General features: G+C 49.9%; 2 protein-coding genes across 8 annotated transcripts in view; one reads left to right on the top strand and one right to left on the bottom strand.

Annotated features, from left to right (window-relative positions):
• The window catches only part of MAP1A (microtubule associated protein 1A), a 64,998-nt gene extending 60,216 nt beyond the window's left edge, over positions 1–4,782 (top strand). For both annotated transcript variants that reach the window (XM_074917708.1, XM_074917709.1), the window contains 2 exons: positions 31–263; positions 1,184–4,782. In XM_074917708.1, coding sequence (XP_074773809.1) covers positions 31–263; positions 1,184–1,339 — 389 coding nt within the window. In that variant the 3' untranslated portion in view covers positions 1,340–4,782. The remainder of the gene's footprint in view (positions 1–30; positions 264–1,183) is intronic.
• A 1,423-nt stretch (positions 4,783–6,205) lies between these two features.
• Positions 6,206–27,757, bottom strand: part of PPIP5K1 (diphosphoinositol pentakisphosphate kinase 1) — a 49,178-nt gene continuing 27,626 nt past the window's right edge. For 2 of the 6 annotated variants that reach the window (XM_074917753.1, XM_074917754.1), the window contains exons 27-31: positions 23,490–23,612; positions 19,572–19,634; positions 9,719–9,856; positions 9,172–9,285; positions 6,206–7,991 (exon numbers count right to left, since the gene is read on the bottom strand). In XM_074917753.1, coding sequence (XP_074773854.1) covers positions 7,300–7,991; positions 9,172–9,285; positions 9,719–9,856; positions 19,572–19,634; positions 23,490–23,612 — 1,130 coding nt within the window. In that variant the 3' untranslated portion in view covers positions 6,206–7,299. Of the gene's footprint in view, positions 7,992–9,171; positions 9,286–9,718; positions 9,857–16,861; positions 17,042–19,571; positions 19,635–23,489; positions 23,613–27,757 lie in introns of all 6 variants that reach the window. The other 4 variants (XM_074917752.1, XM_074917757.1, XM_074917755.1 and 1 more) reach the window with 4 other exon arrangements.

Here is a 27,757-nt window from a genome sequence, read left to right as displayed (position 1 = left end):
TTGACAGCCTCTGTTTCCTTTTTTCCAAAGCTTCCAATAGTCCTAAGAGCAGTTTGCCTGTGCCCATGGGTCCACCTGTCTACGTGGATTTGGCATACATCCCCAACCATTGCAGCGGAAAGAACACGGATCCAGAGTTCTTCAAGCGGGTGCGAGCGTCGTATTACGTTGTGAGTGGGAACGATGCAGCCAACGGAGAGCCAAGCCGTGCAGTGCTGGATGCGCTCCTGGAGGGGAAGGCTCAGTGGGGGGAGAACCTGCAGGTAGGTCATGGAAATGCCACGGAGTATTTATGATGCTCCTTGTGTCACAAGTGCTGGGGAGGTGTGCGTCACAAACATACCCAGAGGAGCATACTAAGAGGAAGCAAATAGTACTGGCCATGTCCTGCTCTGCAGTCCTAGAAGAGTAACTGTCTGTACCCATGAGGATGAGGACACCTGCAAAATGGTGTGAGTGGAAGCAGGTACGTCCTCCTTTCCACATCCTCCTGAGGCATTTAGAGAGCATATGCTCATCCTTATCTGCAGCAGGACAAGCCTGTCCTCAAGCAAAAACAAGCACCGTCACAGTCTGAATTTTCATCAGTGTCCCATACGCAGTGGCATTTGTTGCTAGCCTGCCTTGCAGAAGATCTTTCTGACAGCAACTTTTAATCAGTGCTTTTAAACCAGAGTGTTCTTACACATAGTTCTTGCTTAGTCAGGCTTGCAGGACATCCTGGGTGGGTGCTCTCTGGAGACAGGTACAAGAAAGTGTGTACATTCTTTCAGATGAAGCAGCCTCAGATTTCAAGGTCCCTGAGTTGCACATTGGGTCAGTAGGCACATAAAGTCTAATATCAGGCCATTAACAGTGACACTCTCAGCATTGTTCCTTTTTACACTGAGGGATCTTTCTAAGGCTGTTTCTGGAGCTCCACAGAGAGATGCTCTCCCCTGCACTGCACCATTTACATCATAATGATGAAAGAGCTCAGAGCTCCATTGTGCTGGTACTGCATAAAATAAAGCACCAGCTCTGCCTTAGAGAACCTGACATCTGAAAGACATTAAATAGAACAAGAAGTACCAAGGGTACAGTGTTCCAAAATCAATGGGAAATTTTAGCCTCGGCTCCTGTGGGCATTGTTTGTCACTGCAGTTGTTCTCAGACAATCATCCCTGCTGCTTTCTTTTCCCAGGTGACATTGATCCCAACACATGATACTGAGGTGACACGAGAATGGTACCAACAGACCCATGAGAAACAGCAGGAGCTAAACATCATGGTACTGGCAAGCAGCAGCACTGTTGTGATGCAGGATGAATCTTTTCCAGCCTGTAAGATCGAATTCTAAATCTCCCACACTTTGCGTTCATCCATTGACTCTCCAATCACCGATGCAACATCAGAGACGTCATCTAATCACAGTCCAGTTCTTCTCTGGTTTAGTCCTCTACATGGTTCCCATTTGTCAGGCAATCGGGTATCCATCTAGCTCAGCACTGGATGCCATGAGAAAGAAGTGCAGGGCTCTGTAATATTCTGGACTGAGCTAAGAGTTTGTGCAAGAGCAGTTGCAGGCCAGGGGCACTTTCACTTTCCCTGCTTTATTCGGCTGCCTGTACAGTTTCTGTATACTATCTTGGCTGCCTTGCTGCTGTGAGAGCTTGTTCTACTCTCTTCCTGGCTGCCTTGCCATTTAACTTGTAGCACCATGACCCTCATCTTTCTGGTGAGGGCTGAAGTGCTGCTGCTGCATGTAGACAGTGCATGGGGGGGGGCAGGGGGGCGCAGAGAAGAAAACTAATTTGCAAAGAAAATGCACCTAGGAGGTGAGGGAAGGCAAAACCTTCCGACTGTAACGTGAGAGTGAAGGTCATTCTTCCATCTCCCATCTGAACATACGGGTGGTGTTCTGAGCAAGGGGACCTGTACTCCACGAGGCAGGACCGCCGTGTGCCAGCTCTGCAGGTTTCTGTCCCGAGTGTGTGGCTGTGGCATCCTGCGACACCTGCTCACTGCACTGAAGGAGCTGGGACAGAGGACACTCTGTTTGGGGGTGGCCATGGGAGGGGAGGGTTCAGCCTGTTGTTCTTTGTGACAAAGAACACATTCCTAGCCTGCTAACTTGAGCTTTGCACACATGGAGTGGCCAGCTTACTCCTGCACCTCAGCAGTGTGACAGCCAGAGGCAGAGGGGCTGTTGGCCTGAACAGTCACACAAAAGAGTTTCCAAACGCACAACTACAGCCCCTCTAAAGCAGGAGGGCTGAAACAACCCTGGCCACCGCTGGCCCAAGATATACGAGAAACCTCCCAGTCCTTGTAAACCAAAGGCTTTCCCGAGGCTTGCAGTGAGGCAGCTGAGGAGCCGCACGGCGTACGGCGAGGGGCTCGCCCTGGCCGCTGTGGCTGGCACCGGCTGTGGCCTCGCTGCTGGTACGCCAGCAGCCCGAGCCTCTTACCTGTGTTCAAGCTTTTTGTTGTCCCCCTGAGTGTCCAGGATGAGGGGAATAGAGCCTGTTGTGTGAGGAAAGAGAACCCCCTTCCAAAAACACTCAGGGACAGTAGTTTAGTAAGTGTAGCTGTTCTTAGTTGGCCGTGCAGACTTTGGTGCGGGCACAGAAGAGGTGCTGTCTGAATGCGGCCACCCTGGCCTCGCTCTCTGGCCATCCTGGCAGCAGTGTCATTGTCTGTGTGAGCACGTCACAGCTCCCAAACTGTCACCTGGTGCCTCCTTGGCATGCAGACCCGCTCCAGCTCTGGGGCTCCAGCCCCGCCGGGCGAGCAGCTCCAGGAGCGTCCATGCTCGGGTGTGCTGAGCCGGCAGCACCCGTCAGCCTTTGCCACATCTGAGAGGGTTGCAGGACGGTCTTAGCACAAAGATGCTTTTGTCTTTCTGTAAGACAAAGAGCGGCAGTAGGGTGTGCTCTGGCGAAGGAGAGAGGAGATAGGAAGCAATGCTGCAAGGCGTGACATACAGCTCAAAGGTATTTCCATCTGCTGTGTCACTCGCTGTGCTTGGCCCTGAGCCGAGGTCTGACTCCATTACAAGCATCCTAGGACCATGGTGTGCTTGCCTGGGACACTTCTGTCCAGTGCTAGTTTTCTGGCAGCTGACGTAAAGAAAACGCTGCTTGGAAACCTGCTCCTAGGACTAAAATGGAGTTTCTAGGGAAATGGTTTATTTTGCATTTAATTTATATATTTATTTTTTGATGTTAAGCTGCATTTTGTGTGGATTTAATATTTTAATTTATTCATGTTAACATGACACCATGTGCTCTTAGTGTCAGCTCAGAGGTTTCTCAGTACAAATACTTAGATGCTGCAATTTAAACAACATATAAAGACCATAGAGAACTTGCTGGCAGCAAAAGGGGCCTCTGCTTGCAGCCTGCAAGGCTGTGCCTAAACCCCAGCAGCTGCAGGACAAAGCCTGAGGCGAGCAGCCCCTCCCCTAGGAGCAGCCAGCCCTGTCGACGCAGCCCTTGTTAGGAGCATGGGAGCTTACTCAGGGATTTAGCAAATCCCTGCCCTGTGCTGTATTCATTTTAACCATGGAATCACAGCGTGTCTGCCAGAAGAATAAATGTCATTATTCTCTGTAGCCCAATGGGGTCAACGTCCATGAACATTGGTTCTGGCAAGCAGTTGCAGGCAGCGAGGCCCCTGCTCCTCCCGGGCGCTGCTGGGGGATTTGCCTCCAGCGCTTCGGGAGATCCCGGCCCACCCGCCGAGGAGCGGCTGCCAGGCGGCGTGGGGTGCCAGGCACCACAGGAACAAACGTCACCCTCGTTGAGGGGCTCCCTGGATCCCTAAGCGTGGCTAAGTGTAAAAGCTAATGCACTAACTTTAGATAGACCCACACATGAATGTTCTCTCCATTTTAAACTTGAAGCAATTCTGACTAAGCAGCAGTAGTAGTGAGGCTTTGCAAGGTGCCTGCATCCTCCAGGCAGGAGCACGGTCATGGGCACGTGTTGCAATAAAGCACCTGCCCTCCGCGTGCTGTGCTCCTGCGTGCCGCAGCTACGCTGCCTGGACAGCTTTACCCTACACCCATTTGCTTCCCTGTCCTCAAGGCTCCACACTTTTTTTTTTTTTTTTTTTTTTTTTTTAAAGTCTTTTGTGGCAGTCTGTTCTGCCTTCAGCTGCTCTCCCTCCCTCTCTGTCTTCCACCCCTCATCCTTCTTCCTCTCCCTCCACCCCACCCCGCCTGCCCCCGTCTTAAAAAACTACGGGGAAAAGGACTTGTAAAATGCTAATTTGTAAAGAGTCTGACCCTGCTTTAGCCTGCAGGAGCCAGCAGAACCCATCCAGAGCCAGAGGTAATACAACACTATAGAGAGAAACAGTTAAACTCTGCTTTTGCTTGTTTCTGCATGTGGGCAACAACGCGTAATCTTCCTGTATGTAATAGGTACAAAATACTATTTTAAACCAATAATTAAAAAGGTGAACGTCTTAACTGTATTGAAATGGCAAGTTGTGCTCCTAGCTTCTTCTATGCTAAATGTTTTAAGAACAGAGCCCTGATTCTTTTCTTCAGCATCATGTTTCTATTTGACTTTAGTTCCTTGAGTTCTGTCCTTTTGCCCATTTCCATGTGAAACACTCTGTAACTAACTGCTGTCAAGAGAGGAGCCCAACACATTAATAATAAAGCCACATTAATTGCGAACAAGAACACCTCCAGCGGTTTCAAACTGTTCTTTGATTGGGCCCGTACTGTCGGCAGGGGGTACACAGACACAGCTACCCCGCCTTCCCTCTGCTTCTGCCTCCCAGGCCGTGCACTCAGGCAAGCCCCAGGTTTTCCACAACCACCACACTTTCACTGCCAGCTGCTAAAGCTTCCTGTGGCCCCGGGAAGGAACATGCACTCAGGGGCACAGAGCCCCCCGGGGTCATTCCCCCCTCCTTGGCCCCAGTTGGGCAATGTACAGTTCCAGTACCTCCCCTCCCTTCAGGTGGAGAAATGGGCTGAAGATCAGGGCAAGTTTTAAGTAACAGTGGTCCTTGTGAGTGGCAGCAACTTACCCAGGAGTTCAACTACTGCAGCACTCGGCTGTCCATTTTTGCAGAACGTGCCCTTCGGAGCCTGGCAAGAGAAGTCGCTTTTGTCCTTGGCTGATGTGGCGCATCCTGCAGCAGCAGCTCCTGGGCTGCAACCATGGCCCCGGTGCTGCCCCTGCCAAGGACGCTGCAGCCACCAGCCCCTTCTCTGGGGGAGGGTTCCTGGCTACAAGGTGCCTCCCCTGGCACCCAGAGCCCAGCGGTGCAGAAGGCAGCTGGCACCGGGAGCAGCCCCCAGCCCTTTTCTGGCAGCGGCGGGAGTAGACAGGCAGCCCTGCCAGGCAGCTGTAGGCAGTAAAGCCCTCGCACCGGCAGGCTCCAGGGCCCTAGAAGCGACGAGCTGTGTGTGGGGGGGAGCACCTGCCAGCCAGGTCGGAGGAGCCGTGTCTCTCAGCCACCGCAGCTGGTGCCACATGGTGCCAGATCCATCACGGCGACCGCAGCGTCCAGGCTGGGGGGGCAGAGGCGGGTGCTGCCTCCCCAGGCAGCAGCACACAAACCCCGTCAGGAGAGGGGGCTGGCGTAGGGGCAGCGGGGCTGCCAGGGGCAGGCGCCACGCAGGCCTGGCCCCAGAGGCTGCGGGCAGGATGGCGGGACCAGGGCTGTGGGCAGCGCCAGGGCGGGGCAGACACAGGCCAGGGCTCCTGTTCTGCCAGGCCTTTAACCCAGGGCTGCCCACGAAAGCCGGAGGTTCAGGCCCTTGTCCCAGGCACCGGTGCAGCCTCAGGAGAAGGGCCTGGCACAGCCCCGCAGGAGAGGGGCCAGGCCTCCTCCGAGCATAGTGCTGCACTCAAGGCAGCTGCACAACTGTTGTATTTCAAGTGCAAGTAAACATGACCTTTCTTAAGTACCTAAACTGGCAGCTTGGGATTATCAGGCACAAGGAGGAGGACACAGTACCCAGGACGTGCTTGGAACGGACAAGGTGGGACCAAGTGAAAGGAGGCAAACACACTGTCCCGGGGCCTTTGTCCTACTGCAAACCACCCTGGGCCCTGGGAAGCCAAAGACCTCTGCCCCAGTATGACCAGTTCTGCTGTGGAGGGGAAAAGGAGGCGTCTGGCCTTCTCGAGCAAAGCCCCACCTCCTGGGCCAGGACGGCAGCGAGGGAGCAGGGCCCTGCGCTCCAGCACACACATGGCAGCATCAGAGACAGAGAGACGCCAGACCCACAGCATAGATTTACTGTGAACACACATCATCACAACACAGCGTGGAGATCTTTGGGCACAGCTTCACAAAAACACAGATCCTAGCTACAGACAAACACACAGACTTGTCCATAAATACAGGAGGCGCAGGAGGCACAGCCCTGGCCTGCACTCAGGATGTGGCAGGGACACCCGTGTCAATCTTGCCCTCAGGCTTGTGCTCACAAGTCATTTACATAAATATGTATTAAATACTTTTCATTTCATATATAATAAAGATTTCTCCTTATTGGTTTCTAATAATCCTGATTTGTTCAAATAGCAGTTTCTTTTAATTTCTGTCACCAAGACTTCAGAGCTGTACCCTGCCTGACCCTTGGGGACTAGAAAAAAACCCGTGTGTGTCCTCCCTGCCCACCTCTCTCAGGCTCCTGCCTGCCTGTCCCAGCCCAGCAGGAAAACATCCTGTCCACACCAAAGACATTTTCTTGCAAGCAGCAGTCTTGAACCCAATCCCCTCGTTGCTCTCCTTCCCACACTCACCCAGAATGCTTTCTGCTTCTCCTTATCTTCCTGCCATGGCCTCTCTGGACCTGGTTTTGTTGTCCAGTGGTGGGAATTGAGAGAGGAAGAAGGAAGGAACAGAGAGGATGTTGGTGGTTGCAATGGATCTGATTGCTTTGGGCCCAGAAGACCTTTTTCTGAAGGCTGTGGGCCAGAAAATCTCAAGGGAGCATCTGTCTCCTTTGGGCTTACCCCCCAAAAGCCTTGGCTGTACCAATCCTCACTCCCTGCTGTCCCAGCGAGCACACAGGGACACCAATGCAGCCCCATGTCCCTGCTTCATGGAGGTGCCATGCCAGCACCAAGACTGCATTTGCTGTTCAATTCACAAGGCAGATGGAGGACTGTCTCCTGGCGATGGCAAAGAGCTGGCGGGTGGAGGAGCACAGCAGAGTCTCCCACAGCCCAGAGTCCTGTGGCTCGGGACATGGCTCGTTCTGTGCTGTGGACAGCCAGCTGCATGAGGTGCTGGGCAGGAGCCTGAGCTGGCTCCAGACTAGAAGTGCTGTCCAGTGAACCACTAATTCTGCTGATCCTCCTGACACAGCGGCTGCAGCTCCTCCACACTTTTCTCAGGGGAAAGTGGCTGCACCTGGCACGGGTGACCAGAGGGAAGCTGGCCTGACAGAGCACTGTCCCCCAGCAGCTCCTTGTCTGTATGCGCAGGGTCCAACCCCTCTCCCAGCAGCTCCTCTTCACAGGGCGCCAGGATCTCCCTGGACAGCCCTGACTGATCCAGGATGGTCACTCCCCCCGTACACGCCTCCCCTGGCTCCACTCCCTCCCCAGCCAGCCTTATATCAGACCCTGCACCACACTTTGGGTTCCCTCTGTTACTTGGTTCTAACATTTCCCCTGCTGATTCTTCATCCAGCTCCACCACACTCTTTTCCTCTGGGTTAGAGTCCTCCTCCACCAGCTCTTTCTTGCCCAGCTCCAGAGCCCTGCCTGGCTCTGGGCCCTTATCCCAGGTCAGGCTCTCGGGGGCACTCAGCTCCACGACCGACAACCCAGACATGGCCCCCTCCACATCAAGCCCTCTGCCCAGAGCCCGTCTCTCCTCTTCCTCCGGGGACTGGCTAGTCAGCTGCTCCTCACTTTTAGGGGGACTGATGGAAAATTTCTCAGTGAAGCTGAAACGAGCACAGTTGTCCACAGAGGTTGGGGAGGATGGGCCTGCACTGGAGACAGTACTGGAGGGGCCACTGCTATCTGCAAAGAGGAAGAAAAATCTTAAACATTTAGCAGGTATTTCCCCATCCCAAAGCCTGGGCAGACCCAGGCTGTCACAGTCCCACAGTTGTACAACCCATGGGTGAGGGTTGCCTACATGCCAAGCAACCTGGTGTGTTTCTGGCAGCTCAGCTGACGAAAAGCCAAGCGCAAACACCACAACTACATCTTGTCACACAGTGCTACGCTGGCAGACAGCCAGGAGCAGATTCTGTTGTCATTACAGAGCAAAATGTGAAGTGTGATGTTGAGCTCTGAGCTGAAAAGCAGTTTTTCTCATTCCCTCATTATGATGGAACACTCTCAGCTTCAACTTCACTCCTCTTGGTTCCTGACACACACAGTACCTGAATGCTGAGCTAGTGATCACTGGAAGAAGAAATACTGCTTCTCCACTAATGCTTATTCTTGTATTGTACAATGAGCAAAACTAGAGGACAGATCCAGATTATATCTAATCCAATAAAGGGGGAGGATTAAACAACTGGTTTTGGTCAGATCAGTTCACTGACCTTGCTGCCTGCACACACACAGTACTCCTGGCACAAGGAGGGTACAGCTCTTCCAGCAGCAACCTTGACTTGTGTTATCAAGGCACTTGCTGTGCAACCACTGGCCAACCCTTCCCCCTTCGAGTTCCGGTCAGATCTGCAGAGGGGACTAACACCAGTTGCCATCTCTGCAGAGGCTGTGACAAGTGAGGCCCAGGAGCTGCAGAAAAGCCCATGAGTGCAGGAGGAAACGATGGGCCAACCTGTAGGGAGCTCTGGGCGAGGCACGTACACGGCTGTTTGGAAAAGGCAGCATTTCCACACGCCAGTGCTGAGTTGGCCTTGTGTCATGGAGAACCACAGAACTTGAGACCAAAATGCATTCAGGCCCTCCATGTCCTAGTGCTCAAGGCAGAGGATGTCTGGAGAGACAGCATCCATCCGACAGCAGATGTCCCCAGGATATACAATACTAGAGTGCATCCTTCTTTGGAAGTTTTTCTCAGGGCATATGACTACCTTCCCTTTACCTATTTCCCCTTTTTGTTTCTGAACCTTCAAGGGAAGAGCACAGAAACCCTGAGCACAAATACTTGGCTTCACCCATTTGGCACCCTGTTCCTCCCTCCCACCATCACATTCACCCCGATAAGAAGGAGCACACTCACACCAAGGGGGCTTATCCAAACGCTGGCGCAACGGCAAAGAGGACGATGACAGGATTCGCTGGGACATAAAGGGGTCTCCTGGTATCTGGCTGCCAATCATTGAATCAAACAAAGCTTCAAGAAAAAAAATACACCAATCAGTAATACTCAGACAGACATAAAGGAATGGCTCGTATCCCAGCAGCCACGAGCAGGAACTCCAGGAAGAGCTCAAGAACAGTGCAAGTTCAGAGCTACGCGTGACCATCAGTTCCTGGGAACCTGAGGCTAAGATTTCCCAAGCTGGAGTCTGTATCCACGTCACTGTACTTATCAGCTACAGAAAGACCTGACCAATTACTTGTTTCTCAAGTACATGGCCTAGGACTGCTCTGAGCTGGATCCCACAGCTTGCTCCTGGGCTAGAACACCCTGGAACAGGCTTCAGAGACTGCACTTACTGCCAGTCCTGTCAGGCTGATCTGTCCTGATCACGTTAAAGACCAAAAGTTCTTCTTGCCTCAACTCTGTTCTGGCTTACCTAGAGACAAGCCCACCTCACCAGTACCTGCAGTAGACTGGACATGTGATTCGCTGCAGCTTCTGCACACAGCCGTCAGGAACTCGTTGACCTGTCGCAAAGAGAGGGAGTTGTGCAGGGTCTCCAGGGGATAAATGGTGGGAACCATGGAACAGCCTTCAAAACCTGGAAAGAAACCCAATCAGAAAATGAATAGAGCAAACAGCAACCTAAATCCATGCAGGACCACTCATGGCTGAAGGAGCTGCGCAGTCTGGGAATCAAACAACAGGCACACTCAGGCCTAAGGTCACCTCTTCTAGGCCAAAAAAACCACCACTAGGCACTCACATGCAATAACAGACCTGAAAGCAAGCGTCCAGGCACACGCAGGAGGAGGGGGAAGAAAAGGAAACGTACCCAGCAGCAGCCACATTCGCTGCAAAGCCCGTGACCCTTTTGCTAAAATAACATGGTTATGATGGAGAACTTGGCACAGCGCCCACACTTTACAGAAGCTAAACAGAATTTGAGTGAAGTCGGCAGAATTTCCACAGAAGGACTCCCCGTAGCAGTGACACCTCCGCCCCCTCCCCTCGGCCAGGGAAGTGCACGCTGCCACGGGCACAGGGAGCGCCAGATCCTCCCCAGCAGCAGAGCCTGCGGCGTCCGCCTGACAGGGCTGGGCAACAGGCTGAATTATTTGTCCCCTCAACAAGGCTTCACTGTCAGCAAACCCGGAATTAGCAGAAATAGGTATCTCAACATGTCACAGAGACTTGCTCAGAGCTAAGCTGCATCACAGCCATTCACAATAAATTCTTTGCTGCTCAAGCCAGCAGAGTATTACAGCAAAGCATCTTCCTCTTCATCCAAGCTTCTTGGCAATGCTCTGTGGAACCAAGCCAGCCTGAAACTGTCAGAGGAGCAAGGAAGAAACAAATGAGTCTCCAGACATATGGGAATGAGGTCTCCTCCTGCTCTACACCTCTTGAGTGTAAGGGCCTCTAAACTTCTTAAGCTTAGGCTTCCCATTCTGAGTCTCTAGCTCCCTCTGAGGAGCTCAAAAATGCCCTGGGAAGGAATTGGGTTTGTTCCTACAGAGAAGAAAAATTACTTTGAAACGCAAAAAATACAACAGTTCTTTTTGACACGCAAAAAGTACAACAGCTCTTGATGCACTACTGTGTCAGGATTGCGGCTGAACACACTGACAAACTACAATTGATCTCTGCAGCTCAAAGACACCCAGAGAAGGTGAAAGAGAAGACCTAGAGCACCTGGATTATCTGCCAAGCACAGTCATTGTTCCAATGACATCCAGGACAGCCTCTGCTCCAATCCAGGCACCAAACTCAGTTCTGCAAGAGGCAAAGATCATGAGCCAGCAGATGGTATTTAGAGTGAATCCACATGCAGTATGAAGAGGCTGCAGACCAGGCCATCACCAGTTAGCAGTGCCACAACAGCTACTGGAAACAAAGAACCCTCCAGAGAGTCCACAGAGGTTACTTATGCCACAAAGAGCCTACAAGCATTATTTCAAGACATGAATGATAATAAATCCTTGGCTAGGAAGGAGGAATATGAAACAGGAAAAATACCATACTCTTCTGTCCTCAGAGTGGAAGCACTAATAAGGCAGAGTATCTGTTCATTATTTTCTCATAGGCATTCTAGGAGAGAGCTAAAGGAAAAGGGTGAGGGCAAGACTTAATAAACAGCCACATGGAAATGGTTGTGGACCAGCACAGTATGAGGCTAATGTAATTTCACAACAGAATATGGTTTAAGAGGGAGCAAAATTATTGGGTAAATAACTCTTGTATAATAATAGCCAAAGCTACTGGAGTCTCCAACGAAAAAGGGAAGAAGCTGGAATATAACACCGGGAAAAGCAATGTAGCTACAAGATACACTGGAGGCACTGATGGAGATCTGAGTGCTTGGGCACTCCTCTAACAAAACGAGGAAGTGAAAGGTCCAGCGTTGAAGGAAACGCGTGACACTGGCAATGCTACAGATGTAAGATGATAGACCTACATCCCGACATGCCAACTGCCTGCTGGCACAGCACTGTGTCACTTAGCTGGCCCCAAGCAAGTAGAGAAAGAGGCAAAAGCTTCCCTTCTCGTGGTGAAGCGCTACTATTTTCAAGGACCCCTCTCATTTGTGTATGGCAGTCCACTTCCCTGCACACTCCCCTGGCCTGCTGGGGAGAGGCCAGCAACGGCAGGGTCACACCACCACAGCAGAGCCAAGGCAGAAGTTATCGTGCAGACCATAACCCTGACGGGTATCACAGCAGCAGGCAGCAGCCCAGGCGAAGGCTCTGACCACTGCTGCACCACACACATCTAAGCAAAGAACAGACGTCTTTGGGAAGGGGTAACAAAAATAAAGCATGAGTGCAAACCACACGAACCTTTCGAGCCTTATTCAGCCCCAGCTGAGCACTTGGCTGCTGCTGGTGCTTCCCAGAACTCTTCCTGGAGCCTGCAGTGCAGGAATCTGTGATGTGGACAATGGCGCAAGAAATTAGATAGAATTCCATTCACTTTGTAACAAAGTCAAGTAGCAACTCACAGAGGAACACGTTTAATTTTCCATTTCATTCAGGTTTGACCACACAAGCTGCATTAGGGATGCAGAGGCCCATCTGCTTCCGCCAGTGCTGGGCCTGCCCTGCAGGGAGGGGCACGTGGCCGGGGTCTGCAGACCAGAGTAGCTAAGAATGAATCCCAAAGTCAACTGCAATCTCCTTGGGGCAAGGAGTACAGCATGGTTATGTCTCTGAAATTTTGTTCAGTAAAACAGGAAGAAACTATCTGTTAAAGAAAACAAGGTCTGGTTATAGGGAAAAACCTTAAGATAGAGAAGGCAGAGGTGTCTGCTGAGTACGTGTTATTTGGATGTCTGAGGAGACTGTGCGTGACATGGGGGAGCAGCTATGGGGGAATCCCCACTCTGAGTCAATAATGCAGCAGCATCCTGACACATCAGAGAGAACAGTACTGCCTGAAGAGCCATTCTGCAGGTGAGAGCAGCAGAGGAACGATCTAGCTCGAGGATTACAAGTCCTGTTTTGACTCTCCCAGGCACGCTGATGACAGAGCTGAAGACCCACTCACATTACAGCTGAGTTAACTATGATCCAGTTTGAGCTCTTCTCCTTGGAGCCTCACACTTGTGGCGCATGCATACATTACTGCACACTGCCAGAGAGGCTACTGAGTGTCATCATGGTTTATGAAGAAGTCTTCCAGATGTTCAAGGAGGCAGTGACTCTCCCCTTAGAGCAGGACAGTTTCAGAGCTGCCTAGCACCAACAGGTAACACTTTCTAAGAGTATTTAGAAGGTGATTTGAGTATAAGGACCCTTTTGCAGAGATCATCTAGCACAGTATACCACATAAAGCAAATGGAGATCTGCACCTGTCTCACATCATCCATCTAAAACAGAGAATCCCAGATTTCTAGGAGGCTCCAGCAGCAGGAAGAAGAGACAACTCTTGTGAACAGCTATCTCTCAGCAGATGACCTCAAAGAAAGAGTCAGGAAGCGCCACCTTTTCACCTGGCCTACACAATGAAGAATTACAAAACAGCCAACACCTACTTTGTGATTACATGGCTTGAACACCAAGCAAATATATTCCAGATCTCTGAGTGAACCCTATGTGCTGTGTTACCCTACTGCTCTTTCACTTCAGGTGTAATGATTTCATCCGTTTAGCTGTATTTCCTTCAGTCACCCTGAGGTCTGGAAGAAAATTCAACCAAAGGTGTAAGCAGCAGAACTAAAACAAGCAGATTTTTATACTGGGAAAAGGAAAAAACAAGGGAAAAAACAAGATCTTGAATTAATTTGCATCTTCTTGACTACTGCAGGAGATGTCTCAGTCTAAACCCTCAAGAGGAAATCAATACCATTTCATTAAGGGGAAACATCTAATTTGAATCAAGATAATACAAAGTTTCCTAAAGTCTATGTATGCACCAGAGAGACAAGAAGAAAAACTTACTGTGTAATATGAGTTGGGAAAGTTGAGTTTATATGGAATACATGCCATCCCTGGAATGAAATCAGTGTTGGTGTGATTATCCCTCAGAGCTGGTAATTCAGCAGATCACTGGGGGCCCAGCAGACTTCCTGGCTAGCAGGCATGACAAAGAAGCATTCTTCAGGGAGTCCAAATGGCATGTTCCTTAGCTTTACCAAGATTGAGCTGAGGTCCCAAATACAGCAAGCTTCTCTCCTAGCAGAGTAGGCTTGTTAGAGAGAACGTACTTGCTGCTGCAGCAGGCTGGCAAGTAGAACACAGCCAAACTGCTGTCAGCCAAGAGAAAGGCAGAGGCCAAGGAAGACTCAGGTGAGAAGCCCTTCTGGTCCAAATCCATCCTTTTTGTCTATGATATTTCTGCCTGACACTTCTGAACATTACTACATACAATTTGATTAGCAGAAGTTGCTAAGTTACCACCCAGCTCTCCAGTTGTGAGCTTGACACTGGCGTGGAGAGAGTGCCTGTTCCTTTCTAAGGGAGATCCTCCTGAAAGCAGCTGGCAGACCAGCAGCACCTGGCATGTCTCCAGAAGGTCTGCATGCCAGCTCTTCTGGAGTAAAGAACCACTTGCTCAGTCTCAGCACAGATTCTGAAGGGCAGGGGAGAAAGCAGCCTCAGCAAGCTCCTCTCTAATATGCTTGGTCAGTGCAGCCTCCTTTTGCTGAGAACTCCGATACGCCACGTGTATAGTTGTGCATACGTATATATGCATAAATAGTACGTACACAAACTGGGATTCTTACTACCCAGCCTTTCTCAGTTGAAGCTTGCAGTCAGCCTGAAAGGCCATCCGAGCTCAGCCCCTCTCTGCCCACAGTGGCAGCAGCAGCTGCGACTGAAGAGGCACCAGACCCAAGGGCACACAGTGACCCTTCCCCCAGGCAGTCCCCCAAACCCCAGTGACCTGCCGCTCACAACTGCTCCGAGCCTGACATGTCTCTTCCATATTCTCTAGTCTTCCCCTGGACTCAGTTAAGCTCCGAACACCCCCATGTACCGTGGTGAGGAGTTTCTCTATAGGAAAAAAAAAAAAATCACTTCTACCAGAAGCTGTCTCTACTCACTCCATCAGAAACCTCCTAGCTCCTGTACCAGGACAGACGTTGCACTGCAGATCCCCACCACCCCTCTTCAGGCCATTCTGACCACTGTCACAAACATCTTTCCCAGATTGCAAATTTCTACCTTTTCCACATCATCCCAAGTGGTGATGGTCAGATCAGAGCCCACCATTTTACAGATGAATGCAGGGCTGTTTCCCCTTGTCATTTAAATTTATTTACACTGAACATCACCTGCTATTTTACTGCCCACTCATTATCACAGGGCCATTCTGTTTCTTCACAGCTGACCTTTGGTTTCAGTACCACTGTAATTCATTACCAACACTAACTTACTTCACACTCTTCTTTTTCCCATCTATGACCACACAGATAAGCACAGGTTTCCACATAGATTGCTTCAGGGCTCCACTGTTGGCCTTTCCAGCTATGGATGCCAACTGCATACTTTTAACTCCCCAATTCTATCTTTTATTTCATGTTTTCTTTGTGTTGATAAAAGTACAGTTGAAAGCCAAGAAAGAGAGGATAGGAGTATGTAGTTTTCACAAGTGGGGGAAGCTGGGCCGTCAGCTACAGACACTGGAGAAACGTCTGTGCTGAGAAGAACCCCAGCAGGAATCCCAAACATGCTAATTAACTGTGGGCTTGATGACAGACTGAGAAAACAGCAAGAACGAACTCACTGATTGCAGAGATCTGATTTCCACCCAGGAAGGCTGCTACGCTGAGGTACGTAACTCACACATTCGGCTGCATTAGGGCAGGCTGCACAACCAGCACCGTGCTGCAGCGTGCGGCATGTCGCTGCCCGAAGCACTGAGCCCATTTCCTCTCCCTACCAGAGCTCACAGGAGATGGCTGCGATCTGCAGCAGGGGAAGCTCAGCTATGGCTTTGGAGCAGTCTGCTGTGTTCCAGCATCTCCTCCTTTGGAGCAATTTTGCTCCTCTTTAGTATTTGTTGCTAGGAGACCAAGGATAGTCCTAATTATATATGAAAAGAAACTGCATCTCCAAATTGCCTACTTGACAGAAAGGACTGTATCAAGAAAAAACAGACCGCGCAAGAAAAATTCTTTTTCCAGGCTCTGAAAACACTTGATCCTTCACCACATGAAAATCTGTACTGCCTCTGTCTCTTCTGCTTATGGGTCTGAGTGAAACAGGAGGTCCATGCATCATCACACCACACAGCTCAGCAAGCCACATGCACCCAGCAGGTTTTGTGGTGCAAGGTAAATGCTAATAGCCAGCCCCAGCTAGCTGCCCCTCTCAGAGAAGAGCCTTTCCACTTGCCTTAGAAGCACTGAGACCTCAACACATCAGACCTCCGTCTGTGCCAGAAGCTGAGAAACACCAGAGAAACAGTAGCAAGCTTTGATCTATAACATCTGGACTCAATGCTGAAATCACCTACCTCTTCCCAGAGACATGACACGCTGCAAAGGTCCTAAGAGGCAGAAGAGATGCCATGCAACGCAGCCACGCAGAAGCTCAGTTTCAACCCTATCTTAACTTGGTCCCTCTAGAAACAACACAATCCCACAAGCACTCACTTCCCCAGAATTTCCACAGCAAGTTCACTCTGCACGTGACCAGCTGCAGCGCCTCCTTAATCTTTTTTCTCCCCTACTCTTCCTACTCACTTGGGTTCCTCCATTAATAAGGGGACACCTCACGGCACCCACCAAGACCTGCATAGGGGTGCCATGTCAGCAGGACGTCACGCTGGTGGAGCTCAGCATCCAGCCTGAAGGAAGTTTAAGGGCTTACCCTGGCTAAAGGAAGGAGGCAACAAATGATTGCCAGAGATGGAAAGAGCGCAGTTACAGCCACACGAAGAGCACTGGCTCCGTGTGGAAAAGCGACTGCCTAAGGCTCCAAAACTGCCGGGTGCAACAGCCCACACAGCTTGCTGCAGCAGCAGCCCAGAGATTTAAGGGATGCGGTGAGGGAAATGCTTTCCTTTTCTAGAAGCAAAGCATACTTTGCATTCTCAAGCAGATAGTGGTCCCTGCTCAGCCCCAAGAGCATGGGACCAAGGCAGCTGCAGCGTGCAGTACCGTAAAGACACTCCAAGTCATCCTGCCCTGAGATCAGCCAGCTCCTGAAGAGGCGCAGGTGGTAGGAGCACTGCTGGAGGTGATGGGCTAGAGCGGCATCCAGGGAGATGTTCCGGCTCGTGGCATAGTCAGAGGAAAAACGGCGCAGCAACTGGGCAACGTGGTGGTGCTCAAACGCATCTGGAGGAAAGGGGCCACAGAGAGTGAGAGGAGAGGGGCAAGTGCAGCTGGGGCAGAGAAATGGCAGAGATGCAGGGATGGAGCAGCCAGCACCAGGGCCGCGGGCTGGGAAAGGCCCACAGCACGCACTGAAGCCCAACCCCCTGCAGCAAGCAGCTCACGAACACCCTTAGATCTACATGCCCCCAGCCCCACTGCAGCAGGCCAGCCTCCCGCCCAGCCCAGCCTTTGCCAAACTCTGCAGCTGCAGCACAGGGGCAGCCCCCGAGCAGCAACGTTTCATCTTTGCAAGTCAAAGTCTGACAAGCGAATAAATTTTAGGACATGTTCCAAGACCAATACAGCTCAGGTTTGGCTAGGTAAGGAGGTCAGGCCCACACTCACCCTCCCCCAGCTGAGACAAGAAACCCAGACCGCCAGCAGAGCTTTCAAGTCCTGCGACCACACGCAGCCAGCCACCTCAGCACATGGAAGAGAGCAAACGGCCCAGCATCAAACCCTGGAGGCTGTGACAGAGACACCTGGGACAGCAGGGTTTGACCAAGAGCATAGTGCGGAAGAACAGAGCGGGCACAGAAGCACTGACCTTCCCTCTCTAGACTCAGAACAGCCCTGTGGAATCATCTGATATCCCTGCATGACAGACGAGATACCAGCATGCAGGCACGTCTTCTCCTCCACGTACACAGCTTCAGGACTCATGTCACACTTCCAAGACTCACGAGACCAGGGCATGAGCTATCTGGCCTGATGCTGAGCTTGGCCACTGCTCTGGTTCACTCATCCCATTTCACCCCACAGAGGCAGCTCTTCAGAAACAAAATCCAGATTCAGAGCCATGAATAGCTTTGGCATCCTGAGGCGAGTGATTCAGGTGACTAAATGTCCTTCCTGCTAAAACCAGTGCCAAGCCTAGACCAAATATGCCTGACTTCAAGCGCACACCTGCTGGACCTCCGCCTTTGTTTTCTTGATTAAGGAGCACTTGCCATTCGATATATTCACTGGGTTCTTGGGAAAAACCTGATGCCCGGTTTCACTTCACTGCATTTAGGGTGGGGGCAGTTGCTTTACAGTGTGGCTTAGGAAACTCTGGTGCTTGGTTCAAGTTTTGCTGGCAAGATAGAACAACACATCCTGCTGACATACACCACGTGAGCTCAGATGGCATCCAGACATACAAACAAATGAGCAGTTGGCTGCTCCGGGAAAAACAAAACCAAGCTAACACAGAAAATAGGTTCCCTGCAGTTATTTGAAAGGATAAAGCCACATTTAGCTGCCCCTTCCCCTTTCATATTTCCCAAAACTTTGGTCTTCATAACAGTCTTCTGAACTTCTTTTGTCTTCCAGATCATGCAGAGCATAATATCTTCATATTTACTAAGCAGCAAGATTGCAGAAGCAGCCTTCATCACATAAGACAGAAATACTTAACCTGTTATCTGCAACAAAGCAGTGACCTGCTTGGTTCCAGCTTGTCTCAACAGCAGGAGCCATGAGGTATGAGTCGTGCTGTGAAACAAACCTTTCCAAGTTTCTGTACAAGATTTGGATAATAAACACTAGTTCAAGGCATCCGCTAAGACAGAGCTCACAGTCTTTGACCTCAGAAGACTCACAGTCCAGGTGTTGGGTTAGTAGCGACACAAAGCAGATAGTGAGTCAACAGCAGCACCATCGGTTGTCCTTTACCCAGCCACAAGCATGGCAGGAGCGGAGCAGGTTACGTCACCGTGGTGGTGCTGGCTCCCTCCTGCCTCAGGAGGGTGCAGGCCCAGGCCAGCACCATCCACCGACAGCAGACGAGCGAGAGCTCTGGAGAGACAGCACTCCCAGGACAATGTTGGCAGGAAAGGAGAGCCTGCTCCCCCACACCACCGTGCTTGGAGTAACCAAGAGACACCCCAGAGACACCTGCAAACAGGGAGCTGTGAGGTCACCAGCGCTCCCAAGGACTGTGCTGAGGAACACCACGTGCAGAAAGAATGCTGGAGCACCTCCTCCTCTCCCACCACAGACTGCGCTCTTCCAGGTGACACAGGGGCAGCCTGGGGCTATCCTTGCTTTGGTCCTGCAAATCTGCATTGTAGAAACTGAGGACCTAAGCTGCAGATGCTCTTAGGATATGGAGTGGATATGCCCCCCCCGCCCCCACACACACCCCAGTACAACAGTACTGTCCCCCTGGCCCCCACCCCCCCAAAAGGGAGCGTGAAAGAAGGCCTTAATGTCAGCAGTGAAGTTAAAGGCTGCTTTAGGAGTCCATCCACAGAGCCAGTGCTCTCATTGTTCACCTGGGACACAAATGCCTCCAGGACAGCAGAGGAACCACTGAGCAGTAACAGAGGATGAATGAACATGTCAGTCACAATGAGACAATGGGGGAAGGTGAAGCATGTTTGGACACCAGATACACAGACACAAAAAAACCACAAGAAGGCTGAGAGGAGAATATGTGCAGAGAGAACTGAATGTGAGCATGGGGTTAGAAGTGTGAGGGAACGTCAAATCAAGGAAGCAAACGTACCATTAGTCGGATGCTTTGCAAACGACACAGAAAATCGTTTTACGGCTGGCATAGACAAGAGCTCTGAGGAAATAAAAACAGATCATCTCAGTTAACAGCCTGCTTCTAAGGATTCCCCGACCTTCTTATGCTTGCAACTACCCTTTCAGGTTCACCTTCTCAGGACCCCCATAACATGCTCCCGTTGGCACTGCTGTAGCACCCCGGGAGCGCTCTGCCTGTGGGTCTGGCTGAAACTCCTGGCTCCCTCGCGCTCTGCCAGCTCCCGCTTTTCCCTCACACTGCCCTGCCAGGGTCTCCCCTGACACTACCAAGGCCTCAGCCACGCTTTCTCAGTCACAGACAGCGTCTCACATCTCCCCACCACACTCCCAGTCATCCTGAGAGCAACCCAGGCTCAGTCCAGGGCGAGATGCGGCCAGGCCATGCTCACAGCCACAGCAGCACGCGGCAGCACCACGGGAGGACAGTGCCGAGGGTTCACCTCCGCCCCAGGAAAGGGACCAGCCTTCTACAGAGGAACTGAAGAGCTCTGGCACAGCTGAGTGCAGCTCAAAACATCCTCTTAGTGCAAGCTGAACAGAGCTGTTTATGAGTTTAAACATAAATCAACTAATTGGGGAACAAACAGAAGACCCATGAAGACATGCCTCTACAGTTCTGGTGCTCAAAGCATTGTCAGTGCAGGAGGCTTTGGGATACACCTGCAGGAGTGGTCCTCGGGCTTCCCCTGGCCATGTCCCAGGACAGGCCAAGCTCTCCTACAGAAATCACACCCCGGAAAGACAGTGCAAGGACAGATTCTATGCATCTAATGGGGTGCAAACAGATGAGCTTTAAAAGACACAGATTAGTCTCCATACACACCAAAAAAAAAAAAAAAAAAGGCTGAAAACTTCAGTTTATTCGCATGCTGGAAATTCCTCAGCTATCATGGGAAAGAATGGCCTAGATCAGACCATCTGTATGTAGGATTTGATGTGAGACCCCAGACAATCATACCCTTTGCTGCTATTTAGGAACTTTAAGAAAAAAAAAAATAGAAAATGCTTTTATTTCTTTTTTACATTTCATGTGTCTATTCTACCTAGGCAATAGGGTCTGCACCCCCATCCCTCTCCAAGGTTAGGAGACACACATATCAATTCCTGCTCCACGCTCCTGTTGGGCTGCTCTAGCTACATCCATTGACTTGGCCAAATTATATATTTAAACCAACTCTCAAACTTGCTGTGATTTCCTTCACCAGCATAACAGCCCTAAAAATTATTTTTCTTTCTCCACGTTCAACAAATAGAGCACAACTATCTTCCCTACACATGCAATCCCTTAGAAGTGTCCAAGTTCTGGAGCTGCAGTCACCCCACCCCACACCTCCCCCTTGCCTTTACAACACCTAAATTTAAACAGCACGGCAACTTTGTTTACTGGATCCCTGGCAGCTGGCAAGCCAACTTCAAACCACAAGCACCAGCAGACCTTCCCTCAACCTGAGGCTGGGACACAATGTTCCATTGAAGGGTTCCTTAGCCCTGTTCCAGCCTCAAACAAAAAAGACTTCAGAAATATGGGCCATTTTAACTTCACTTGAGCGAGTCTTTGATGAAGTGCCATAAGCCATGCACCACACCTTGAAGCATCACAGCCATGAAAAAAAAGAGTTCATGCAAATACATGCTCCAGAATCTGAAGATTTTTAAACATTATGAACCTGATGACTGTGAAAAAGGCCTTGATACAAACATACTCCAAGAGTCTGCTGTAGCTGCTGTGTCACTTACTGTATTTAGCTCCAGGGATGTTTGGTTTAAATGCCATTATTCAGCATTTCATTGGTGCTCACTTAAGCAGGAACATGCAGATCAAGGGCTTATTTCACATTCTAAACCACCTCCCCCAGAAGCTAAACACCCTTCTGCCTCCTACTTGTTTTCCCAAGCCCCTTCTTCTTCCTCACAATTGCTCTTATTGCAGCAAGACGCTGGTAGCACAGGGTGCCACAGCACACCAAGGAACACGAGAAAAGAAGTGCAACATCAAGATGAGTAATTCTGTGCCATGTTAGTCACACACTAGGTTAAATCTGCCTTTTAAGTACTTGAGGGTACAACTGCATCTCAGCATGCAGAGACCTGGTCACTGAATTTAGGCTAAAGCAGCAGGACTCTGCTCTGGACCCTGAACACGAGCAGCCAGCCGCAGGCACGCTCCTGCTGCACAGCCTGCAGAGACAGGGCTGCACAGCATCAACACTGAGCAGAATCTGTTCCGTCCCCAGCCGGGTACAGAGCAAGCAGTCTTTGTTGCTTCTCCCTGAGAATCAGCGCTGCCTTGAATTCACGCTGCTTGCAGAGTTATGGGAGAAAAGCAGCCAGAGCCTTGCTGGCCTTTTCAGCGGCTCTCCTGGTATTCACACCCCGGTCTTGTGCCAAACACCATGAGCTTATTCTGGGACCTGAGTAGCCAGCACTTGCCCAGACCAGTACAGCAGGGTCTAAAATCCTCCCAGTTCACGCCCCCCTGCCCCGTCTCTATCTCTCAGCCTGTTGTGTGCCAGGGACCTCCCTGAAGAGGTGAGAAGCAACAGTTTTCTCTTACATGCAGAAAGCTGATATACCTAACGGTCTCAATACAACAGCATTCGTGGGGCTCCAACAGGTCTGAAAACTGGATAGCATCTTTCCACCCTGATTTGCTAGGCCATCTTCACTGCCTCAAAACTGAACAAAAATCCAAATGAACCAACCTTCTGTTTTCCCCAAAGGCCCCAAATTACTGCCCTAATCATCGTCCCACCTTGTACTCCACCAGGGCTGGTATTCGTTATGACCCTGCCAAGAAAGGCACTCAGGCTCTGTGAAGTACTGATTAAAATGCCACTTGAGAACAAACACAAAAAGGAAAAAGAGAGGACAGATAATCTTACATCCATTCAGATGCTGGGAAGCCCGAGTTGTGCAACATTAGGTGGATTTCCAACTAGGGCACAGCACGCTGTGCGGATCTACCCTATCTCAGCTCAGCAGTTCATCAGCACTGACAGAGCCCAAGTGCCTTTCTTACCAGGATCACAACACAGACTCGCACTGTGCACTACACACCTCCAGCTCCTCCAGGATATCTCAGTCTTCCCTGTGCTCAAATTTCCTTGAAAGTAGCAGCACACTCTCTGCTCCTCAAGGGGTAACACACCAGTACCTGCAGGTCAACCTGCAGCCAGTAACACCCCCTCACACATGTGCAGTGGGCAATATTTATACTAATGACCCAAATACATTTTACCAGATGGTCTTGCTGAACTTTAAAGGCAGTTTCCACAGACCTGCACAATAACTATACTTCCCAGTCCTTCTGCAGTATTTCATCTAAGTATCCCACTTACCTCAAGCATTCCAGGCATATTACACTTGCTTTCTGACATCTACCTTAGATGTTTCTGTGTGCCTAGCCTTGCTCTAGTACCCTTTTATCCACCCCCAAGCTCGTCATTCTGCCTTTGGGATGGCTCCATCTGCCGTAGGGTGAGGATTACTGTCTCCACAAAAGCTTTGTTTATCATCAGCAAGATCACCAAAGTAAACAAGATGATGTGATGTGCGGGATTTCCATACCAGGACAAGCCTATTGAGTATCTAAACCAATAAATCCTCCTCTATAACAGCCAGTAGTATTAAAATGGCAGACCAGACCCCAGGAATATCACACATGAGCGTGAAACTCCTTGCACAATGTCAGCTCCTGTCTTGTCCTAGCAAGGATCACAATTTCTTGTGGTATGATAAAATGCATTACTGCAGATGCGGCGAAAATACACAGTCACCTGTCATTCCTCTTAGCAGTCTCAGTCTGTGCCTCAGCAGCATCCTGAGACACCAAAGTCCACAAATTAAGCACCTGCTGCACGAGGAACACACATACCGTCTTTGTATGTCAGGCTGCTGGCAAACTTTTTGCCATGGCTGCGTGCGTAGTCCTGGAGATTGGGGGCACTGGAGGAGCCTCCCAGCACAGTGGTGCTAAACAGGCCGGTGCATTGTGACCCTGGAAAGGCATGGAAGGTGTTAGTATTATATCTCCACTGCATGCAACTACAGAAAAGCAGGGTTAGTCAAAGAATGAGGAATGAACTGGCCACTTCGCAGGCAATCTCAGGAAAAAAAATTATGCTGGGGAGCACAGGGAGGCAGTATTCCCCATTCCAAATTCAGTAGTGTCAAATGCACAACAGGCAGCCCAAAACTCAGCACGAGGAAAATTCCTAACTCCGTCCAGGGATCTATTTCCGTTTGGCTTTCTTGTCCTGGCCTAGGAGAAACACCTTGACACCCTCCAGTCAGCAAACCTACATACTCATGTCAGGAAAGGCAGGATGTCAGATCACTGAACACACCACAGGGCTTCATTTCTCTGCTCTTCTGCCTTTTCTCTTTGGAAAGCTCCTTTTTCTGTAGGACACTGAGAAGAAAGGATTGCCTGATCTGTTGACCAGCAAATGCAGATGAATCACTCTGTCGAGCAGGGAGGAAAGCCATGGGCCCAGAGAGCTTTCTTTCACAAGCTGCTGCGCAGATGATATTTCACATCCACTTGGTCATGTCCTGCTATCCAGAGCAGGTCCGATGGTTCCACGAACTGCCCTTGCAAAGCACCAGATGCACACACAGCATGGAACTTTGCTCACCCTACAGCAAGGGACACGGCATGCGGGATGGGCTCATGCACAGGAGGGCAACCTAATACCGTTTGCTTCTCCAAGGAACACTGATCTGTAGAGAGACTTGACTTTTTGTGATATTTAGGGAACATCAGGCATTTGAAACAGGATTCTTTCAACTGAGGAAAGCAATTGTGAGTTAGACAAAACCTTATTATGGGTCAGACAAAGCCACTGATTTGGCTATAAATTCTCTGCTAAACTGTCTTGATGCTGCATTCTGTACCGAGAATACCAACTGCTAAGAACAAGTTACTCCCATACACAAAAGGTTTCCAGAAACAAGCAGGTTGATCTTGTTCCTCCTTGTCTGCCAAGGCAAAAAACCTGACAAACTGTCTATTACTATTAACTGGAACAGTTACTACTGTTAAAAAGATCATGTCTATATTGCAAGCAGCTCTCAGTTCTAAAATACAGCATCATAGCATGCTTTAAGTTGGGAGGAAGCTCTGGAGGCTTCTTTCCCAATGCCGCAGCAGGACCAACTTGGATCAGCTTGCTACGGCTTGTCCAGTCAAGTTCTGGATACCTTCAAGAAAGAAGGTTCCACAACCTCTCTGCACCCCTGTTCCGGTATCTGGCATATTATGGTGAAAAGCTTGTTCCTCCGAGCTAATTGGGATTTCCCATGCTGCTGGTTCTTGTCCTATCACCACGTGCCTTAGAGGACAGTCTGTCATCTCCGTAATTTCCCAGTTTAGGTGGTTGAACAGCATTAAGGTCTCTGCTCCCCACAGTTTCTTATCTGAACAAGACCTGCTCTCTCAGCTTCTCCTCCAAGGTCATGTGCCCCAGCCCTCATCTGTCACCTCCACTGACCCTTCACAGGCTGATACCCGCTACACCTGCACCCTTCCTGTGCCAGGGAGCCCAGGACAAGACAGCAGCACCTCAGGGGAGTCTCGCAGAGGGGAATAGAGGGGAAGAACCAAATCCCTCATTTGTAGTTCTGCCAATCCAGCAGAGCATGCTGTTGGCCCTCCTTAGTGTGAGAACACACTGCTGCCTTGTGTCCACTCATTGTTCTTCAGAACCCCAGCTCTTTCTCTGCAAAGCTCCTTTTTAGCCAGAGCTTTGGCAAAAACACGAATTCTGAGTTTTGAGCTATTCACATGTAAGCTCAGTCTAAGCTGACAATATCTGCTTCTGAGAACAGTGAGGGGTGACCGAAAGTGTTCTCGTGTGCACTGAGCTGCAGCTGTTCCACCCCCGGGACACTGCTGGTGGCTTTCCACAGGACAGACCAGTATACATGTGTCCTTGGACAAACCAGCAAAGAACTCTTGCCTGCAGGGTGACTGATACACAAGTCTTGGAAAATTTCCTCCTAATGACTTAAACTGAAGCTCAGTGCTGGCTCAGCATGAATTGGAATCTGTCAGAATGCAAACAAAATTTTGTCAAGCAGCAGCCAGGATGATGCTCCTAATCATCCTTCCATGGCTTAAAAACAAACAAACAAACAAAAAACAAAAAAAATACCAGACTCAATTACTGGCAGATAAAAATGGAACAGATTTTTGTAACTTTCTATCTTGAGCAACCTCATGCTACTGATCAGTATGCTAAGGATACCCCAGCGTTTCTGCCATCCTACAGTACAGAGGCATTTTGTTAACACCCTTAAACCAGAAGAGAACTTACAAAGACAACTCTACAGGCAACAGCAATTGTCTACAGTGAGCTCTAGGGAGACCACAGTAGCCAAACACACACACAAACACACACACCTGCATCCTAAAGAACACAGTGGTGTACTAGACATTTGGATTTAAGATCTCGCAACATGTACTAGAAATTACTGTATGTGATGGATATTTTTTGTGTATTTAATTTTCAGATGCACATTGAATGTTTTAGATGTTTAAAAAAATGGACATCCCCTGTTTCCCTATGGGAGGCTCAGCATAAAGCTCCATGCCCCCTGGCAATACACTACCTCTATTGCTCAAACAGCAAAGAGTGATTTTAACCCATTCTGAAGTGTTCTTGCAAGCAAAGAAAGGCACTGACACTTCCCTAGGTTTCTCGAGCTAGCAGCATACCCACTATTGCAGACAATCCTTGGTAACACACTTGCTCCTGCCCAGAAAAATGTGGCATACTCCAAAGCACCACTTAGCATAGACAAAGCAAGCTGCAGCCTGCCCCTTCTGCAAACAGACGTTTCAAGGCGTTTTTTAAATTACAGTAAAGACACAATTATGGCAGCAGGGTTATTATAGGAGCTGTATCCTGCTCCCCATTCCTGCATGCCTGAACACACGAGGTTATACCTGAACAGACGTTCTCCCAGAGATAACCATAGCCAGCTGCTGACAAGGTCAGGCAACAGGAGGTAGGCTCAGCTCCAGAAAAGCTCAGAAACAGCAGGTAGTATCTGAATGAACCCCCTCATAGCACAGCTGCTGAGACAAGTATTAAAGCCAAAGTTCAAGGTCCTATGAGTTTTATATTATTTCTCACAGAAAGCACACATTTCAGATCCCAAAGGGGGAAAAAATTAGATTTCTACAAAACAAGCAGGAAAGGAATCAGGAAGATTCCTTGAAGAGCTTGACTTTAACAGGTAAAGAGGCATTATTCTTCTTAACAGTTCTTAGGTTGGGAGAAATTCATTAAAAAACACAGACATCCTCATAACCAGGGACTGTGCAAGCTGGTGTTGCACCACAGGTCTCTCCTGCTCAGCCCTTCTGTGCCTGCAGCTGCGAGACTCCCCAGAGAAGAGTGACAGTTGGACTGAGTACCTAGTGAGAGGTCTGCTCGCAACTCCTGCTCAAAGTTTTGTCTCTGCAGAACTTCACCGTTGGGAGAGTGACCAGCACAGGTTTCCCAGCAAGGCAAGTCAGGCAGGAACCTGAAATTAAACCTGTCGGGATCACATTTCAAATTTTGTCGTCAAGGAAAAGTAGTGCCATACCAGGGTCCAGTACAGCAGTATTCTTCTCTACGGCCAGAACAGACATTCCTCAGAAACCTGGCAAAGGCTGCAGTAAATAGGCTGTAATATCTGCTTCTGAGCACATGCCTTCTGGTACTCAGACATCCAAACAGTAAAGGCAGTTTGCATGTAGCATCTCCAAGCAGATGCAGCGAGTCCCATCTTGGAAATTCTCATATTGGTTCACATGGATTCACCGAATAACCACAGGTTTCTTCGGGCCTAAGCACAGCAGTCTGTTACAGCTTACTTAACCTTGCAGGTGGTCTGCAAAAGGCAGAAGTACATAGGTGCACCACACGAAATAGCACACACAAAACCCACCAGGGCCAAGGCTATTGTGTCTTTATGAAAATAACACGCATCAGCCATTCCTTCTTAGTTTTTTCAACTGGCTGGGAGCATAGCTGCCAGAATCCAGGGATACTTCCTAACCACTCTGAAGAAAATTCCCTTTGCTTGATAAGGATTAGCTGCCAAAGGAGCAGCTCATTCAAAAGTGACAGGCCTTTCAGAAATCTCTTG

This window comes from Athene noctua, chromosome 13, assembly GCF_965140245.1.
Source record: "Athene noctua chromosome 13, bAthNoc1.hap1.1, whole genome shotgun sequence".
Lineage (NCBI taxonomy): Eukaryota > Metazoa > Chordata > Aves > Strigiformes > Strigidae > Athene > Athene noctua.
Note: the sequence above shows the minus strand (reverse complement) of the source record. Positions and strands in the feature narration are given on the sequence as shown.